This window comes from Zonotrichia albicollis, chromosome 36 (genome assembly GCF_047830755.1).
Source record: "Zonotrichia albicollis isolate bZonAlb1 chromosome 36, bZonAlb1.hap1, whole genome shotgun sequence".
In the NCBI taxonomy this organism is placed as follows: Eukaryota; Metazoa; Chordata; class Aves; order Passeriformes; family Passerellidae; genus Zonotrichia; species Zonotrichia albicollis.
Window position 1 is genome coordinate 328,721 of NC_133854.1, and position 19,259 is coordinate 347,979.

Below are 19,259 nucleotides of genomic sequence, written 5' to 3' on the forward strand. Positions count from 1 at the left end.
TCATTCTGTTTTGGGGGGTAATTTATGCTCTTTTGGGGGTAATTTATTCCATTTTTGGTGTCATTAAATCTCTTTTTTTTGGGTCATTTATTCCCTTTTTTGGGTTGTTTTGACCCCTTTTTGGGGCAGTTTTACCCCTGGGGGATCCCAATTTGCCCTTGGGGGTTGAATTTGCCCCGGGGGGCAGAATTTACCTCTTGAAGGCAGAATTTACCCCTTTTTTGGGGTCATTTCTTCCCTTTTTGGGGTTCTTTTTCACCCTTTTTGGGGCAGTTTTATCCATGGGGTGTCCGAATTTGCCCCAGGGGGCAGAATTTGCCCTTTTTGGGGGTCATTTATTTCTCTTTTTAGTGTCATTTATTCCCTTTTTTGGGGTTTTTTTGACCCTTTTTGGGGCAGTTTTACCCCTGGGGTGTCTGAATTTGCCCCTGGGGATCCAAATTTGCCCCAGGGGGGTCGGAATTTGCCCCAGGGGGTCGGAATTTGCCCCCACCCCCCAAAGAACGGGAGGAACTCGTACTAAAATAGTCGCTTTTATTCGTTAGCAAAATTCGTCATTGGGGGGTTATTTACAGGCAACCCCCCCGCGGGGAACTGGGACGGACTGGGAGGGAACTGGGATAAACTGGGAGGGACTGGGATAAACCAGTATGGAACTGGGAGGGAACTGGGATGGACTGGGAGGGAACTGGGAGAGACTGGGATGGACTGGGATAACCTGGGACGGACTGGGATAAACTGGGAGGGAACTGGGATAAACTGGGGGGGACTGGGATGGACCAGTATGAAACTGGGATAAACTGGGAGAGAATTGGGAGGGAACTGGGATAAACTGGGAGGGAACTGGAATAAACTGGGAGGGACTGGGATAAACTGGGGGGGACTGGGATGGACTGGGATAAACTGGGGGGGACTGGGATAAACTGGGGGGGACTGGGATGGACTGGGGGGGACTGGGATGGACCAGTATGGAACTGGGATAAACTGGGAGAGAACTGGGAGGGACTGGGAGGGAACTGGGCTAAACTGGGGGGGACTGGGATAAACTGGGGGGGACTGGGATAAACTGGGAGGGACTGGGATAGACTGGGAGGGACTGGAATGGACCAGTATGGAACTGGGATAAACTGGGATGGACTGGGATAAACTGGGAGAGAACTGGGAGGGAACTGGGATGGACCAGTATGGAACTGGGAGAGACTGGGAGGGACTGGGATAAACTGGGAGGGACTGGGATAAACTGGGAGGGACTGGGATAAACTGGGATCAAACTGGGAGGGAACTGGGATGGAACTGGGGCAAACTGGGAGGGAACTGGGCAGAACTGGGATTAACTGGGACAGTCAGGTTGGGACAACTGGAACCGTGAGACCGGGACAGGGACAGGGTGAGGAACTCCACAATCAGAACTGGGACAAACTGGGACAAACTGGGACAAACTGGGAGGGGACAACACACCCGAGCATGGGAAGGGTGGGAAGGAAGGAAGGATGGGGGGGTTGGGGGGTTTATTTTTTGGGGGGGAAGAACCCCCAAAAACCTCAGGGATACCCCCGGGGAGGGCTCCCCAAAACCCTCTCGAGATATTTCTCCACCTGGCGATCCCTCAGCGGCGGCGGCGGACGCCGCGGCACCAAAGTCCTGGCCGGCGTCTGCTCCGGCGGCCGGATCCTGGATTTGGGGAGCCGACCCGGCACCTTCGGCGGCGGCGGCGGCGTCTCCTCATCCACGGCCGGCGCCACCACACCCATGGCCGCCATGGCCATGCCCAAGCCCGTGGCCTCCTCCTCTTTGCGTTTCTGCTCCACGTCGTGGATGATGTCCACCACGTCGTCGGCCGGCAGGTGGAGCTTGCTGGACAGCTCGATCAGTTGGTCAATGGTGCCGGGGTCCAGCTCGTCCACCTCGGCCGGGTCTTGTGGTGACACCTCCTCGGAATCGCCGGTGGTCACCTCTGAAGATGATGATGATGATGATGATGATGAAGCCGTGGCGATCCGGTTGCCGCGGTGGCCACGCGCCGGGAGGATCTCGTTGTCCTCCAAGCCGCCGTTGAGGTCGTCCAAGCCACCCCTGATCTTGAAGTTGTCACCGAGGTCATCGTTGGCCTTCAGGTCATCGTTGGCGCCGCCTCGGAGCTTGAAGCGCCGGTTGACCTTGAAGACCTCGTTGGCGTCGTTGGCGTCGTAGCCGCCCTTGTAGCCATCGAGGTTGAACCTGTCCTTGGACTTGTAGAGGTCAAAGTCATCGTTGAGGTCGTTGTTGAGGCCAAATCTGTCCCTGGTCCTGTAGGTTTGGTGGTCATCGAGGTCATCGTTGAGGTCATTGCCAAACCCGTATCTGTCCTTGGTCTTGAAGGTCTGGTGGTCATTGATGAGGTCATCGTTGAGGTCATTGCCAAGGTTGAACCTGTCCTTGGCCTTGTAGCCACCAAGGTCATCGTTGAGGTCGTTGCCAAAACCAAACCTGTCCTTGGTCTTGTAGCTCTGGTGGCCACCAAGGTCATCGTTGAGGTCATCGTTGAGGTCATCGCCAAGACCAAACCTGTCCTTGGCCTTGTGGCCACCAAGGTCATCATTGAGGTCATCGTTGAGGTCATCGTTGAGGTCATTGCTGAGGCCAAACCTGCTCTTGTAGCTCTGGTGGCCACCAAGCTCATCATTGATGTCCTCACCAAGACCAAACCTGTCCTTGCCCTTGTAGCCACCAAGATCGTTGAGGTCACCACCACCAAACCCATCCTTCCTCTTATAACCACCAAACTCCTCATCCTCTTCCTCACCACCAAACCCATCCTTCCCACCTCCAAACCCTTCCTCCTCCTCCTCCTCCTCCTCCTCGGAGCGTTTATCCTCGGCCACGACGCCTCCGGGCCCTCTCAGGAGGTAACGGAGCAGAAGATCCGAGGCCAGGTCGGCCAAGCGTTCCTCCTCGGCCGCCGCTTTCCGCGCCGCCTGCGCCTGCCGCCGGCTCTCGGCCAGCTCCTGGTAGCGCCGTTCCAGCAGCCGGTGCTCCAGGCTCTGCTGCTGCCGCAGCTGCCGCGAGCTCGCCCATCCCAGCTCCCGCTCCCGCTCCCGGTCCCGCTGCCGGTCCCGTTTGGCTTCGGCGCGGAGCCGCCCCAGCTCCTGCAGCTCCTTCAGCACGTCCGAGGGGTGGGAGGAGGATGAGGAGGATGAAGGCGGGGAGCGTTTGGAGATGGAGTGAGGGGTGGGTGGGCTGGTGGGAGGGGTGGTTGTTGTCGGGGTGGTCCTGGGGGGTCCTGGGGTGGGTTGGGGGCGGCTCTGGACGAGGAGGGTGATGGAGAGGAGGAGGGCGGCGCTGCGTAAGGGGCGGGGTGGGGGCGTCATGGTGGCTGGAATAAAAAATGGGGGAAAAAGGGGGGATTTGGGGGTGAGAGACAAAAAAGAAAAAGGGGGGATTTGGGTGTTTGGGGTGAGGGGGGGTCACCAGAACATCCCAAATGGGGGGGGGGGGGTTGGGCACACTTGTGGTGATGTCATTGACCCCTCCCCTCCCCAGCCGTGGTTGTGTCACTTTGGGGTTCCCCCGTGTCCCCCCAGAGACCCCCAGGGATCCCCCCCCAAGGGGACACAGGTGTGAACACACAGGTGTGAATACACAGGTGTGAACACACAGGTGTGAACACTCAGGTGTGAATACACAGGTGTGAACACACAGGTGTGAACACTCAGGTGTGAACACACAGGTGTGAATACACAGGTGTGAACACACAGGTGTGAATACACAGGTGTGAACACTCAGGTGTGAATATACAGGTGTGAACACACAGGTGTGAACAGTCAGGTGTGAACACTCAGGTGTGAACACACAGGTGTGAACACTCAGGTGTGAACACAGGTGTGAACACTCAGGTGTGAACACTCAGGTGTGAATACAGAATACACGCAGGTCAATGCACAGGTGTGAACACACAGATGTAAATACGCAGAACACTTGTGTAGGTGTGAACACATAGAACACACACATAGAACACGTGCAGGTGTGAGCAGACACAGGTGTAAACAGACACAGCACACAGGTGTGAACATGCACAGAACACACACAAAACACACACGTGCAGGTGTGAGCAGACACAGGTGTGAACACACAAGGTGTGCACACACGGAACACACAGGTGCAGGTGTGAACGCTCAGGTGTGAACAGACACAGAACACACAGAGAACGAATGGGGGTGTGAACACACAGGTGTGAATACAGAACACGCACGCACAGGTGGGAACACACGCGGAACACAGAGAGCACACGCACAGGTGTGAACACTCAGGTGTGAACACACACAGACACACTGTGACGCACTCACGGTGACACACGCAGGGTGACACACGCAGGGTGACACACGGTGACACACGGTGACACATGCAGGGTGACACACGCAGGGTGACACACGGTGACACACGGTGACACATGCAGGGTGACACACACATGGTGACACACACAGGGTGACACACGGGATGACAATATCCCACATCACACACGCACAGGTGTGAACACTCAGGTGTGAACACACACAGACACACTGTGACACACGGTGACACACGCAGGGTGACACACGCAGGGTGACACACGGGATGACAATATCCCACATCACACACGCACAGGTGTGAACACTCAGGTGTGAACACACACGGACACACTGTGACGCACTCACAGTGACACACAGTGACACACACAGGGTGACACACACAGGGTGACACACGCAGGATGACAATATCCCACATCACACACGCACAGGTGTGAACACTCAGGTGTGAACACACACAGTGACACACAGTGACACACGGTGACACACGCAGGGTGACACACACAGGGTGACACACGCAGGGTGACACACGGGATGACAATATCCCACATCACACACGCACAGGTGTGAACACCTGGAGAACACTCACACAAGAGGTGACACGCAGGCAGTGACACACACGGTGACGCATTCCCAGCTGACACACACACAGAGAACACACGCATGGGTGTGAACAGCTGGAGAATGCACACGCACACACACACAGGGTGACACACAGGCGGTGACACATCCCCAGGTGACACACAGGGTGACGCACGGTGACACACACAGAGGGTGACACATTCCCCGGTGACACACGCAGGGTGACACACTCACGGTGACACACGCAGTCCCAGGCAATGAACACACACGGACAGGTGTGCACACACACGGAGAACACGCGTGGAACGCACAAGTGTGAACACACCAGGATCACACACAGAAAACACACCTGGAACACACACGTGTTAACACGCACGGGACACACCCACACACGTGTGAGCACACCTGGATCTCACACACACGTGTGAACACACACACACAGAGAGCACACACATGTGTGAACACACACAGAGCACACACACACAGCACACACACGTGTGAACACACACACATGTGAACACACACAGAGCACACACACACGTGTGAGCACACCTGGATCTCACACACACATGTGAACACACACACACACACAGAGCACACACACGTGTGAACACACACAGAGCACACACACACGTGTGAGCACACCTGGATCGCGCGCACCCGCGCACGTGTGACCACGCCCACTCCCGCGCGCGCACCGCGCCCCGAGCCCACGTGCGCTCCCGCTCCCCCGCACGTGAGCGACCCCTCCCCCACCACCTTCCCCACCCCTCCCCCCACCGCCCTCCCCATCCCCCCTCCCCCACCCCTCCCCTCCCCCCACGGCCACACCCACGCGGATCCCGCCCCTCCCCCTCCCCTCCCCCACCCTCGGGATCGCACCCACGCGCGCCCATCCCCCCCCCCCATCGCCCGCGCCCCCACGCGCTCCTCGCGCCCCTCCCCCCTCCCCAAATTCCCTCCCCCACCCCCAAAAAAACCCATGTGGGAGGAGGGGGAGGGGGGACCCCACCCAATCTCCCCCCAAATCTAAATGGGGAGGGGGCTCCTACCGGCTCCGGGGGGGTCTCGGCCGATCCGGGGGATCCCCCCCCCTTTTCCAGCCTGGGGGGGGGCGGTGCTCGCTGGGGGAGGGGCTGCAAAAATTTGGGGAGGGGTCTTGAAGAAAAGTGGGGGAGGGGGCTCCAAGAAGCGGGGGCGGGGGGTGGTCCCGCTAAGGGAGGGGGGGTCGCCAAGGGGTGGGGGAGGGGGTTCAGGTGAAGGGAGGGGTCGCGGTGAGAAAAGGGGGGAAGAAAACGGGGGGGAGGGGTCGCGGTGGTCTCGCCGTCGTCTCGCCCTTCAGCACCGCGGACAGCGCCGGCTCCGCCCCCTTTATACGCGCGGGGGCCCCACGTGGGGGGTCTCCGATGACGTCAATGGCCCATTCATAAAAATCCGGCCGGGCCCGGGGAAAAAAAAGGGGTGGGGTCGTGGGGGGGTGGGGGGGGGAACCTCGAGCATGCGCAGAGAGCCCCGCGGCGGAGGGATGAATGAATGAACGCGGGGGGATGAATGGGCGGGGGGGGAGGGGGGGGGTGGAGTGGGTGGGGCGGGGCTGGGGGGGATGAATGGGGTGGGGGGGCATGAATGGGGCTGGGGGTGATTAAATGGGGCTGGGGGTGATTAAATGGGGCTGGGGGGATGAACGGGGCTGGGGGAGATTAAATGGGGCTGGGGGTGATTAATGGGGGGGGGCATGAATGGGGTCGGGAGGTTAAATGGGGCTGGGGGTTATGGGGTTGGGGTGGGTGATTAATGGGGTGGGGGTATTAAATGGGGTTGGGGGGGATGAATGGGGTTGGGAGGATTAATGGGGTGGGGGAATGAATGGGATTGGGAGAGTGAATTGGGGCTGGGGGGGTGAATGGGGCCGGAAGGGGGGAAATGGGGCTGGGAGTTAATTAGGGCTATGGGGGAAAATTAATGAGGCTGGGGGTTGATTAGGGCTGAGGGGTGAATGGGGCAGGGAGATGAATGGGGCCGGAAGGGGAGAAATGGGGCTGGGGGAGAGTGAATGGGTCTGGGGGTTAATTAAGGCTGGGGGAGAAATTAATGGGGCTGGGGGTGAATTGGGGCTGGAGGGGAAATTAATGGGGCTGGGGGATGAATGGGGCAGGGAGGGGGAAATGGGGCTGAGGGAGAGTGAATGGGGCTGGGGTTTAATTAGGGCTGGGGGAGAAATTAATGGGACTGGGCGTTAATTAGGGCTGAGGGGTGAATGGGGCAGGGAGATGAATGGGGCCAGGAAGGGGGAAATGGGGCTGGGGGAGAATGAATGAGGCTGGGGGTTAATTAGGGCTGTGGGGGAAAATTAATGGGGCTGGGGGTTAATTACGGCTGGGGGTTCATTTGGGGCTCAAAGAGGATGAATGGGGATGGAGGCATGAATGGGTCTGGGGGCATGAAAAGGGCGGGGGAAGGAATGAATGGGGCTGGAAGGGGATGAATGAATGGGGCCGGGTGTGAATGAGTCTGGGGGCATGAATGGGGTTGAGTGTGAATGGGGTCACAGTGAATGAGTCTGGGGGCATGAATGGGGCTGGGGGCATGAATGGGGCTGGGGGCATGAATGGGGCTGGGGATTAATTAGGCCTGGGGGGTGAATGGGGCTGGAAGGGGATGAATGAATGGGGCTGGGTGTGAATGAGTCTGGGGGCATGAATGGGGTTGAGCGTGAATGGGGTCACAGTGAATGAGTCTGGGGGCATGAATGGGGCTGGGGGGATGAATGGGGCTGGGGATTTATTAGGCCTGGGGGGTGAATGGGGCTGGAAGGGGATGAATGAATGGGGCTGGGTGTGAATGAGTCTGGGGGGAATGAATGGGGCTGATGGTTAATTAGAGCTGGGGGTTAATTAGTGTTGGGGGTGTATTTTGGGGGCTTGAGACACACATGGAGACCCCCTACACACCCCTATAGAACCGTATAGGCCCCTATAGGCTCCTATACACCTACACACCCCCTACACACCCACACAGGCCTTACTCACACCTTACACACTCCCCCTATAGCCCTACACACCCCCTACACACCACCTGTACATCCCTATAGACCCCCACACACCCCCATAGGCCCCTATAGACCCCACATCCCCCATAGCCCCCTACAGCCCCCATAGCCCCTATAGCCCCTATAGCCCCTATAGACCCCTACACACCCCCCGTCCCCTATGGCCCCTATAGAAACCCCCATAGCCCCCACACCCCCCATATCCCCTATAGCCCCCATAGCCCCTATAGCCCCCTACAGCCCCCATAGCCCCCGTAGACCCCTACACACCCCCCGTCCCCTATGGCCCCTATAGAAACCCCCCTAGTCCCCACACCCCCCATATCCCCTGTAGCCCCATAGCTCCCCATCCCTCATGCCCCCGTACCCCCTATAGACTCCTACACACCCCCATAGCCCCTATAGGCCCCACATCCGCTATAGCCCCCATAGCCCCTATAGACCCCTGCACACCCTTACAGCCCCTATAGACCCCTACACACCCCCATAGCCCCTATAGACCCCTGCACACCCTTACAGCCCCTATTGCTGTGACATCCCCTATAGCCCCCATAGCCCCTATAAGACCCCCCATAGCCCCCACACCCCCCATACCCCCTATAGCCCCCATAGCCCCTATAGAACCCCCTATAAAACCCCCTATAAAACTCCCTCCATCCCCTATATCCCCCCATCCCCTATAGCCCCTATAGCCCCTATAGCCCCTATAGCCCCTATGGCCCCCATAGCCCCCATCCCCCCCCCCTCCATGACTCAGAGCCCCCCCAGGGGTGGGGGAGGGGCGGGAGCTCCACACGGGCCCCCCCTCCCCTCCCCCCCCCCAGCAGCTGCATTGGTGACTCACCGAGGCCGCAGTGCTGGGGGGGGCACCTATGGGGGCCATAGGGGACCGGGGGGGCCCGGGGGGCAATGGGGACCTATGGGGACCTATAGGGACCTATAGAAATTCATAGGGACCTATAGGAACCTACAGGGACAGGCACGGGGACCTATGGATCCATTGGGACCCATGGAGAGCCATAGAAACCTATAGGGGCAGCTATAGGGGACCGGGGGGCAATGGGGACCTATGGGGATCCATAGAAACCCATAGGAATCTATAGGAACCTATAGGGACCCATAGCAAGAGCCATTGGGACCTATGGAGAGCCATAGAAACCTATAGGGGCAGCTATAGGGGACCAGGGGGCCCTGGGGGGCAATGGGGACCTATGGGGATCCATAGAAACTCATAGGAATCTATAGGAACCTATAGGGACCCACAGCAAGAGCCATTGGGACCCATGGAGAGCCATAGGAACCTATAGGGGCAGCTATAGGGGACCAGGGGGCCCTGGGGGGCAATGGGGACCTATAGGGACCTATAGAGACCCATAGAAACTCATAGGAATCTATAGGAACCTATAGGGACCCATAGCAAGAACCATTGGGACGCATGGAGAGCCATGGGAACCTATAGGGTCTATAGGGGACCGGGGGGCCCTGGGGGGCAATGGGGACCTATGGGGACCCATAGAAACCCATAGGAATCTATAGGAACCTATAGGGACCCATAGAGACCTCTAGGGACCCATAGCAAGAGCCATTGGGACCCATGGAGAGCCATGGGAACCTATAGGGGCTATAGGGGACTGGGAGGGCTCGGGGGGCCATGGGGACCTATGGGGACCTATAGGGACCCATAGAAACTCATAGGAATCTATAGGAACTTATAGAAACCCATAGAGACCTCTAGGGACCCATAGCAAGAGCCATTGGGACCCATGGGAACCTATAGGGGCTATAGGGGACTGGGAGGGCTCGGGGGGCCATGGGGACCTATGGGGACCTATAGAGACCCATAGAAACTCATAGGAATCTATAGGAACCTATAGGGACCCATAGCAAGAGCCATTGGGACCCATGGAGAGCCATGGGAACCTATGGGGGCTATAGGGGACCGGGAGGGCTCGGGGGGCCATGGGGACCTATAGAGACCCATAGCAACCCATAGGAATCCATAGGAACCTATAGGAACCCACAGAGACCTCTAGAGACCCATAGCAAGAGCCATTGGGACCCATGGAGAGCCATGGGAATCTATAGGGTCTATAGGGGACTGGGAGGGCTCGGGGGGCCATGGGGACCCATAGGGACCTATAGAGACCCATAGAAACTCATAGGAATCTATAGGAACCTATAGGGACCTATAGAGTCCTCTAGGGACCCATAGCAAGAGCCATTGGGACCCATGGAGAGCCAGAGGGGCACCTGTGGGGGCTATAGGGGATCAAGGGGGCTCGGGGGGCCATGGGGACCCATAGGGACCTATAGAGACCCATAGAAACTCATAGGAATCTATAGGAACCTATAGGGACCTATAGCAAGAGCCATTGGGACGCATGGAGAGCCATAGAAACCTATAGGGGCAGCTATAGGGGACCGGGGGGCAATGGGGACCTATGGGGACCCATAGAAATCCATAGGAATCCATAGGAACCTATAGGAACCCATAGAGACCTCTAGGGACCCATAGCAAGAGCCATTGGGACCCATGGAGAGCCATGGGAATCTATAGGGTCTATAGGGGACTGGGGGGCCCGGGGGGGCCATGGGGACCTATGGGGACCCATAGAAACCCATAGAAACTCATAGGAATCTATAGGAACCCATAGGGACCCATAGCAAGAACCATTGGGACCCATGGAGAGCCATAGAAACCTATAGGGGCAGCTATAGGGGACCGGGGGGCCATGGGGACCTATGGGGACCCATAGAAATCCATAGGAATCTATAGGAACCTATAGGAACCCATAGAGACCTCTAGGGACCCATAGCAAGAGCCATTGGGACCCATGGGAACCTATAGGGGCTATGGGGGACTGGGAGGGCTCGGGGGGCCATGGGGACCTATAGGGACCTATAGAAACCTATAGGGAGAGCCACGGGGTCCTATGGATCCATTGGGACCCATGGAGAGCCAGAGGGGCACCTATGGGGGCTATAGGGGATGTGGGGGGTGTATAGGGACCCTATGGGGGTTCTCTGAGGGGGTCTATAGGGTGGGGGAGGGCTATAGGGGGTAAACAGAGCGGGCCTGGAGGGATTCTATAGGCGCTGTTTGGTTTCCAGAGGGGATTTCTGGGGTCTCTATGGGGGATTTGGGGGCGTCCATGGGGTCCGGGGGTGTTCTATAGGGTCCTAGAAGGGTTCTACAGGATATGGGGGGGATTCTGTGGGGTCTCATCCAGGTCTGTAGGATCAGGATGGGTTCTGCAGGGTCCTATAGGTTCCCATAGGGTTCTGTAGGATCACGATGGGTCCTATAGGGTCCGGGTGGGTTCTATAGGGTTCCTATAGGGCTCTGTAGGGTTCCTATAGGGTTCTGTAGGGTTCCTATAGGGTTCTGTAGGATATGGGGAGTTCTATAGGGTTCCTATAGGGCTCTATAGGGTTCCTATAGGGTTCTGTAGGATATGGGGAGTTCTATAGGGTCCGATGGGCTCCATAGGGTTCCTATAGGGCTCTATAGGGTTTCTATAGGGCTCTATAGGGTTCCTATAGGGTTCTGTAGGATATGGGGAGTTCTATAGGGTCCGATGGGCTCTATAGGGTTCCTATAGGGTTCTATAGGGTTCCTATAGGGCTCTATAGGGTTCCTATAGGGCTCTATAGGGCCATAGGGGTCTGTCTATAGGGCCGGGTTGGGTCTTTAGGGTCCTATGGGGGTTCTATATCATCCTATAGTGCCCTATAGGGGTCGGTAGGATCAGGATGGGTTCTATAGGGTCCGATGGGCCCCATAGGTTCCTATAGGGTTCCATAGGGGTTCTATAGGTGGGTTTTACAAGGTTCTATGGGGGTCTATCAGTTCTGTAGGACTGGGATGGGTTCTATAGGGTTCTATGGGTTCTATAGGGATGGGTTCTATGGGTTCTATAGGGTCCAGGTGTACTCTATAGGGCTCTATAGGTCCCTGTAGGGTTTCCTATAGGGTTCCACAGGGGTTTATAGGATCGGGATGGGTTCTGTAGGGTCCAGTGGGTTCTATAAGTTCGTATGGAGCTCTATAGGTTCCTGTAGGATTCCTGTGGGGTTTCATAGGGCCCATGGGGGTTCTATAGGGTTCTATAGGGTCTGGGGGTGTCCTATAGGGTTCTATAGATCAGGATGGGTTCTATAGGGTCTGGGGGTCTCCTATAGGGTCTGAGGGTCTCCTATAGGTTCCTATAGGGTTCTATAGGGTCTGGGGGTCTCCTATAGGCTCCTATAGGGTTCTATAGATCAGGATGGGTTCTATAGGGTCTGGGGGTGTCCTATAGGTTCCTATAGGGCTCTACAGGGTCCGATAGGGTTCTATAGGGTCTGGGGGTGTTTGATGGGTTTCTATAGGGTCTGGGGGTGTCCTGTAGGGTGTGGGGGTGCCCTATAGAGTTCTATAGGGTCTTGGGGTCTCCTATAGGGTCTGGGGGTGCCCTATAGGCTTCTATAGGGTTCTATAGGGTCTGGGGGTGTTCGGTGGGTTTCTATAGGGTCTGGGGGTGTCCTGTAGGTTCCTATAGGGTTCTATAGGGTTCTATAGGGTTCCTATAGGGTTCCTATAGGGTTCTATGGGGTTTCTATGGGGTCCATGGGGCTCCACCGGGGCCGCCCCTCCCCCCCCGCCGATGATTCACCCCTGCGGCATCGCCCCCGCCCCTCCCCCACCCCCAGCGTTCCCACGCGCTTCTTTTGGGGGGGGGGGAAAGGGAGGGGCGGCCGTGACGTCACCGAGGCGTCACGTGTGGCGTGGGGAGGGGGGGAGGGGCGGCACGAGACGACCCCCCCCACCCCCCCCGTCCTTGGGGGTGACCCCGAGTGGGGGAGGGGAAAATCGGGATCCCCCCCTCCCCGCCCCTCCCCCATCCATCCCCGCGTTGTCATGGCAACAGCGGCGCGGGAACAGCATCTCCCCCCCATCCCCTCCCCCATCGTTGCTATGGCGACCCTTGTTAGGGGGGGGACACCCCAAAAATCCCCCCCCAGGGTTACCGAGGACCCCCCCCCAATTCACCAACCCGCCCCCCACATCACCAAATCCCCCCCCAGGGTCACTCAGGACCCCTCCCCAAATTCCAACCCCTCCCAAAAATCACCAAAATTCTCCCAGAATCCCTCAGGACCCACGGGACCCCCCCCAAAATTCCTCCTCCATCAATGGAGCCCCCCAGCGGTACCAATGGGGCCGCCCCCGCCGTGCCCGCCCCGCCGGCGGCCCCGTGGCGCAGCGGCAGCGCTGCTGCCCGCGGAGCGGAGAGGCGCGGGTTCGAGTCCCACTCGGGGAAGGAAAGGACATGCGGGTGACCCGCGTGTGACATTGGTGGTGGCGCTTCAAATTGTCGCTCGCTGTCCCAGTTCCATCCCGTTTCCTCCCAGTATCTGCTCGTCCACACTCTGATTTTGCTCCCCAGTATCCCCAGTAAGCCATTGTCCCCCAGAGCCTTTATTCTTCCCCCATTCTCATCTTCCCTCCGCCCTTTTTGCCCCTCAATTTCTCCCCCAATTTCCCCTCTTTGCCCCCCATTTCTCCCCCATTCTATTTCCCAATTCCCCCCATTCTCCCCCTCATAATTCCCCCATTTCCCTCCTTGTCCTATCCCCTTTATCCTACCCCAATCTCCCCTATTCTCACCCTTAATTCGCTCCATTGTCCCCCCAAAAATCCCGCACAAAATCCCCCCAAATCCTTCCCTATTCCCACCCCAAAATTCCCCAAAATCCTTTTCTGTTCCCACCCCAAAATCCCCCCAAAAATTTCCCCCAAAATTCTCCCCAATTCCCCCCTGCGCTGTCGCCCCCCGCGCATGCGCACTGCAGGCGCGGGAAGGAGCCGGCGGGGCGAGCGGGGCAGGTGGCGCCGTGGCTTAGTTGGTTAAAGCGCCTGTCTAGTAAACAGGAGATCCTGGGTTCGAATCCCAGCGGTGCCTTTTTACCGGGGCAATCCCTTTTGGGGTGGGACACCCCCAGTTTCATGGTGGATACTCCATTTGAGGGGAAAACAGCGAGTTTTGGGGAAAAACCCCAGGTTTCGGGGGATAAAACCTGATTTTAGAGTTTTATTTTCTTGGTTAAAGCGCCTGGTTGAAGTAAAGGGCAGGTCGCAGGTTTGAATCCCGGCGCTGCCTTTTACCGCCTCACCCCCTTTTTTGGGGGGGACACTCTCCATTTAACTGGGGGCTTTCTATTAGTAGGGGAAAAACCTGGATTTGGGCGAAAATTCGAGGATTTTGGGGGAATAAACTCGAATTTTAGAGGTTTATTTGCTTGGTTAAAGCGCCTGGTTAAAGTAAAGGGTAGATCGAAGATTCGAATCCCGGCGGTGCCTCTCACCGGGGCACCCCTTTTTTGGGGAGAACAGCCCCACTTTAGGGGGAACACATCGTATTTAATGCGGGACGCTTCGCTTTTGGGGAGAAACCACGAGTTTTGGGGGAAAACCCCAGATTGTGGGGGAAAAACCCCGGATATCAGGGGTTTATTTGGTTGGTTAAAGAACCTGGTTAAAGTAAACGTGTAGGTCGTGGGTTCGAATCCCGGCGGTACCTTTTTGGGGCACCTGCTTTTTTTGGTGGGCACCCCCGTTTTGGGGGGAGACATCCCCTTTTTTGGGGGGGACGCTCCTTTTTTGGAGAGGACACACCCAATTTCATGTTGGACACGCCTAAAGCGTTGACCAATCAAAACTCCGCTCTCACATCCCGCCCTTTTTAAGCCACGCCCCTTGATGCATCGCCCAATCAAAATTTTGCATCGGAGCCTCTCCTCCAAAAAGCCCCGCCCCATCGTAACGATGTCCAATCACAATGAATCCTCGTCAAGCCGCGCCCCCTGGTTACCCACGCATGCCCCGTGAGGGCTCCAAGATGGCGGCGGCGGCGCCGGGAGGCGGCGGCTCCTGCGGGGGAGGAGCGGGGAGCGGGGGGGGCCCCGGGAGCGCCGGGAACGGCACCGCGAGCGCCGGGAACAACGGCGGCATGGAGGTGGATGGGGCAGGTAATGGCGGGAGCACCGGGAGCGGCGGAGGGGGCACCGGGAACGGTACCGGCAATGGCACCGGAATGGAGCAAATCGTGAGGGGAAAAAATCCAGAGGGAGCCTCAAAATTACCGGGAATGGCCTTGGGGTTAATGGAGGATGGAGCAGGGAACGGGAGGAGCACCGAGAACGGCACCGGGTTTACCGAGAACGGGACCGGCAACGGCACCGGGAATAACGGGAATGGCACTGGGATTGGGGGAGATCGTGAGGGGAAAAAACTCAGAGAGCGCCTCAAAATTACCGGGAATGGCCCCAAAATTACCGGGAATAACGGGGGCATGGAGGTGGATGGGGCAGGGAACGGTGGGACCACCGGGAATGGTCCCGGGAATAACGGGAACGGCACCGGGATGGGGAAAATCGTGAGGGAAAACAATTCAGAGGGAGCCCCAAAATTACCGGGAATGGCCCCAAAATTACCGGGAATGGCTCCAAAACGCCAGGAATTGTCCCAAAAACTCAGGAATGGCCCCAAAATCCCTTGGAATTCCCCCCAAACCCCTCAGAATTCCCCAGATTCCCCAGGAATTCCCCAAATTTCCTGGGAATTCCTGAATTTTCCGGAATTTTCCGTTGCAGGGGCACCCCAGGTGATGGCCGGAGGAGTGACCGGCAGCGTGTCCGTGGAATTTCCCCCTAAAACCCCTCAAAATTTCCCCCAAACGGCCCAAAATTCCCCAGATTCCCCCAGAATTCCCCAAATTCCCTGGGAATTCCCGACGTTTCCGGAATTTTCCATTGCAGGGGCGCCGCAGGTGATGGCCGGAGGAGTGACCGGCAGCGTGTCCGTGGCCCTGCACCCCCTGGTCATCCTCAACATCTCCGACCACTGGATCCGCCTGCGCTCGCAGGAGGGGCGCAACGGGCAAGGTGGGGAATGCTCCCAAAAAATCCCGAATCTGCCTCAAAATAGCCCCAAATTCTGCCCCAAAAATAGCCCAAATTCTGCCCCAAAAATCCTCAAATTGTGCCCCAAAATAGCCCAAATTCTGCTCCAAAAATCCCCAAACTCTGCCCCAGATTTACCCCAAAAATAGCCCAAATTCTGCCCCAAAAATCCCCAAATTCTGCCCCAAAAATCCCCAGATTCTGCCCCAAAAATCCCCAAATTCTGCCCCAAAAATCCCCACATTCTGCCCCAGATTTACCCCAAAAATAGCCCAAATTCTGCCCCAAAATAGCCCAAATTCTGCCCCAAATCCACCCCAAATTCTGCCCCAAATTCTGCCCCAAAACATCCCAAATTCTGCCCCAAAAATCCCCAATCTCTGCCCCAAAAATATCCCAAATTCTGCCCCAAATCCACCCCAAATTCTGCCCCAAATCCACCCCAAATTCTGCCCCAAATTCACCCCAAAATTGCACCTCAAATCCATCCCAAAACCCTCTTAAATCCCCCCAAAACCCCCTCAGGACCCCCCAAATCCCCTCTGGGACCCCCCAAACCCCTCTGGGACCCCTCAGGACCCCCCAAATCCCCCCTGGGACCCCTCAGGACCCCCCAGTGTGGGTGTTTCAGTGATTGGGGCGCTCATTGGGCACCAGGAGGGCCGGAACTCTGAACTGCCGACCCTGAGACATCCAAATCCCCCAAAACCCCCCCAAATCACCCCCAAATCACCCCCAAATCCCCTCTGGGACCCCCCCAAACCCCTTCAGGACCCCCCAGACCCCCTCAGGACCCCCCAATTTGGGTGTTTCAGTGATCGGGGCGCTGATCGGGCGCCAGGAGGGCCGCAACATCGAGGTGATGAACTCCTTGTGGCCCCTCCAGGACACCCCAAATCACCCCAAAACCTCTCCAAATCCCCCCAAATCACCCCAAATCCCCTCAGGACCCCCCAGACCCTTTGAGGACCCCCCAATTTCCCCCTGTTTCAGTGATCGGGGCGCTGATCGGGCGCCAGCAGGGCCGCAACATTGAGGTGATGAACTCCCTGTGGCCCCTCCAGGATACCCCAAATCCCCCCCAAAACCTCCCCAAATCCCCCAAATCCCCCCTGGGACCCCCTAAATCCCCCCAATGTGGGTGTTTCAGTGATTGGGGCGCTGATCGGGCGCCAGGAGGGGCGGAACATCGAGGTGCTGAACTGTGAACTGCTGACCCTGAGACATCCAAATCCCCCAAACCTCCCCAAATCCCCCAAATCCCCCCTGGGAACCCCCAAATCCCCCCAATTTCTCCCCGTTTCAGTGATCGGGGCGCTGATCGGGCGGCAGGAGGGGCGGAACATCGAGGTGATGAACTCCTTGTGGCCCCTCCAGAACACCCAAATCCCCCCAAAACCCCCCCAAATCACCCCAAATCCCCCCTGGGACCCCCTAAATCCCCCCAATTTCTCCCCATTTCAGTGATTGGGGCGCTGATCGGGCGCCAGGAGGGGCGGAACATCGAGGTGATGAACTGTGAACTGCTGACCCTGAGGCATCCAAATCCCCCCAAAACCTCCCCAAATCCCCTCTGGACCCCCCAGACCCCCTCAGGACCCTCAGGGACCCCCCCAAACTCCAATTCTGCCCCCGTTTCAGTGATCGGGGCGCTGATCGGGCGCCAGGAGGGCCGCAACATCGAGGTGATGAACTCCTTTGAGCTGCTGGCCCACGGCTCGGGGGGAGCCCTGCTCATCGACAAGGAGTACTACTACACCAAGGAGGAGCAGTGTGAGAGGCAATTCTGGGGGTTTGGGGAGAATTCTGGGGATTTTGGGCAATTCTGGGCAATTCTGGGGGGATACCTGAGGATTTTGGGGCAATTTGAGGGAGTTTTGTGGGGTTTTGGGGGGAATTTGGGAGCCCTGCTCATCGACAAGGAGCACTGCTACACCAAGGAGGAGCAGTGTGAGCGGGGTTTGGGGGCAATTCTGGGGATTTTGGGGAAATTCTGGGGGTTTTGGGCAATTCTGAGGGGTTTTGAGGGAGTTTTGGGGCAATTTTGGGGAGTTTTGTGGCGATTTTATGGGGTTTTATCGGGATTTGGGAGCCCTGCTCATTGACAAGGAGCACTGCTACACCAAGGAGGAGCAGTGTGAGGGGAAACTGGGGATTTTGGGGATTTTTGGGGGGTTTGGAGGGAGTTTTGGGGCGATTTTGTGGGATTTTGGGGGGTTTTGGGGAGTTTCAAGGGGGTTTTGGGTAATTTTGGGGTTCCTGGGGGTTCCCTGCTGTAATTTTGGGGTTCCCAATTTCGGTTTTTGCCCCAAAGTCAAGCAGGTGTTCAAGGACCTGGAGTTCCTGGGTTTTGGGGTTCCTGGGCTGGATTTAGGGGGATTTTGGGTAATTTTGGGGTTCCCAATTTGGGTTTTGCCCCCCAAGTCAAGCAGGTGTTCAAGGACCTGGAGTTCCTGGATTTTGGGGTTCCTGGGCTGGATTTTGGGGAGGATTTTGGGGATTTTGGGTAATTTTGGTGTCCCCAATTCCTGTTTTCCCCCCAAGTCAAGCAGGTGTTCAAGGACCTGGAGTTCCTGGGTTTTGGGTAATTTTGGTAATTTTGGGGTCCCCAATTTCTGTTTTCCCCCAAGTCAAGCAGGTGTTCAAGGACCTGGAGTTCCTGGGTTTTGGGGTTCCCAATTTTGGGTAATTTTGGGGTCCCCAATTTTGGTTTTTCCCCCCAAGTCAAGCAGGTGTTCAAGGACCTGGAGTTCCTGGGTTTTGGGTAATTTTGGGTAATTTTGGGGTCCCCAATTTCTGTTTTCCCCCCAAGTCAAGCAGGTGTTCAAGGACCTGGAGTTCCTGGGTTTTGGGGTTCCCAATTTTGGGGATTTTGGGTAATTTTGGGGTTTCCAATTTCTGTTTCCCCCCAAGTCAAGCAGGTGTTCAAGGACCTGGAGTTCCTGGATTTTGAGGAGGATTTTGGGGATTTTGGGTAATTTTGGTGTCCCCAATTTCTGTTTTCCCCCCAAGTCAAGCAGGTGTTCAAGGACCTGGAGTTCCTGGGGTTTGGGGATTTTGGGGTTCCTGGGCTGGATTTTGGTTATTTTGGGTAATTTTGGGGTCCCCAATTTCGGTTTCCCCCCAAGTCAAGCAGGTGTTCAAGGACCTGGAGTTCCTGGGGTTTGGGTAATTTTGGGTAATTTTGGGTTCCCAATTTTGGTTTTTTCCCCCAAGTCAAGCAGGTGTTCAAGGACCTGGAGTTCCGGGATTTTGGGGATTTTGGGTAATTTTGGTGTCCCCAATTTGGGTTTTTGCCCCCCAAGTCAAGCAGGTGTTCAAGGACCTGGAGTTCCGGGATTTTGGGGTTCCTGGGGGGGATT

The 19,259-nt window shown here is 57.1% G+C and overlaps 2 protein-coding genes and 1 non-coding gene across 12 annotated transcripts; 2 read left to right on the forward strand and 1 right to left on the reverse strand.

Annotated features, from left to right (window-relative positions):
• Positions 1–517: 517 nt before the first annotated feature.
• On the reverse strand, positions 518–6,340 carry VGF (VGF nerve growth factor inducible). 6 transcript variants are annotated; one of them, XM_074531445.1, is made up of 4 exons: positions 5,957–6,340; positions 2,583–3,352; positions 1,119–2,435; positions 518–615 (listed from the first exon to the last, which is right to left on the reverse strand). In XM_074531445.1, exons 2-3 carry the CDS (start codon positions 3,345–3,347, stop codon positions 1,542–1,544), a joined length of 1,659 nt encoding a protein of 552 aa, XP_074387546.1. In that variant the 5' UTR covers positions 3,348–3,352; positions 5,957–6,340; the 3' UTR covers positions 518–615; positions 1,119–1,541. The 6 variants fall into 6 exon arrangements, with proteins under 6 accessions (XP_074387546.1, XP_074387544.1, XP_074387543.1 ...); XM_074531443.1 differs by having other exon boundaries at positions 1,119–2,501; positions 5,957–6,339; XM_074531442.1 differs by having other exon boundaries at positions 1,232–3,352; positions 5,957–6,339.
• Positions 6,341–13,824: 7,484 nt separating this feature from the next.
• On the forward strand, positions 13,825–13,898 carry TRNAT-AGU (transfer RNA threonine (anticodon AGU)). The gene has a single exon. It is a non-coding gene; the product is annotated as a tRNA-Thr (tRNA).
• An 891-nt stretch (positions 13,899–14,789) lies between these two features.
• On the forward strand, positions 14,790–19,007 carry COPS6 (COP9 signalosome subunit 6). 5 transcript variants are annotated; one of them, XM_074531510.1, is made up of 6 exons: positions 14,790–14,964; positions 15,589–15,599; positions 15,765–15,879; positions 17,362–17,405; positions 17,583–17,670; positions 18,212–18,865. In XM_074531510.1, exons 1-6 carry the CDS (start codon positions 14,814–14,816, stop codon positions 18,673–18,675), a joined length of 873 nt encoding a protein of 290 aa, XP_074387611.1. In that variant the 5' UTR covers positions 14,790–14,813; the 3' UTR covers positions 18,676–18,865. The 5 variants fall into 5 exon arrangements, with proteins under 5 accessions (XP_074387611.1, XP_074387610.1, XP_074387612.1 ...); XM_074531509.1 differs by lacking the exon at positions 17,362–17,405 and adding an exon at positions 17,204–17,247 and having other exon boundaries at positions 18,212–18,863; XM_074531508.1 differs by lacking the exon at positions 17,362–17,405 and having other exon boundaries at positions 14,792–14,964; positions 17,539–17,670; positions 18,212–18,853.
• Positions 19,008–19,259: the final 252 nt, after the last annotated feature.

Excerpts from the sequence above, each read along its gene's own strand:
- VGF (XM_074531442.1), bottom strand. The coding sequence starts at position 3,347 with ATGACGCCCCCACCCCGCCCCTTACGCAGCGCCGCCCTCCTCCTCTCC.
- COPS6 (XM_074531510.1), top strand. The coding sequence starts at position 14,814 with ATGCCCCGTGAGGGCTCCAAGATGGCGGCGGCGGCGCCGGGAGGCGGC. Across the intron at positions 15,880-17,361 it reads GGAGGGGCGCAACGGGCAAG|TGATTGGGGCGCTGATCGGG; the intron begins GTGGGGAATGCT and ends TCCCCATTTCAG. Across the intron at positions 17,671-18,211 it reads CTACACCAAGGAGGAGCAGT|TCAAGCAGGTGTTCAAGGAC; the intron begins GTGAGAGGCAAT and ends TTTGCCCCAAAG.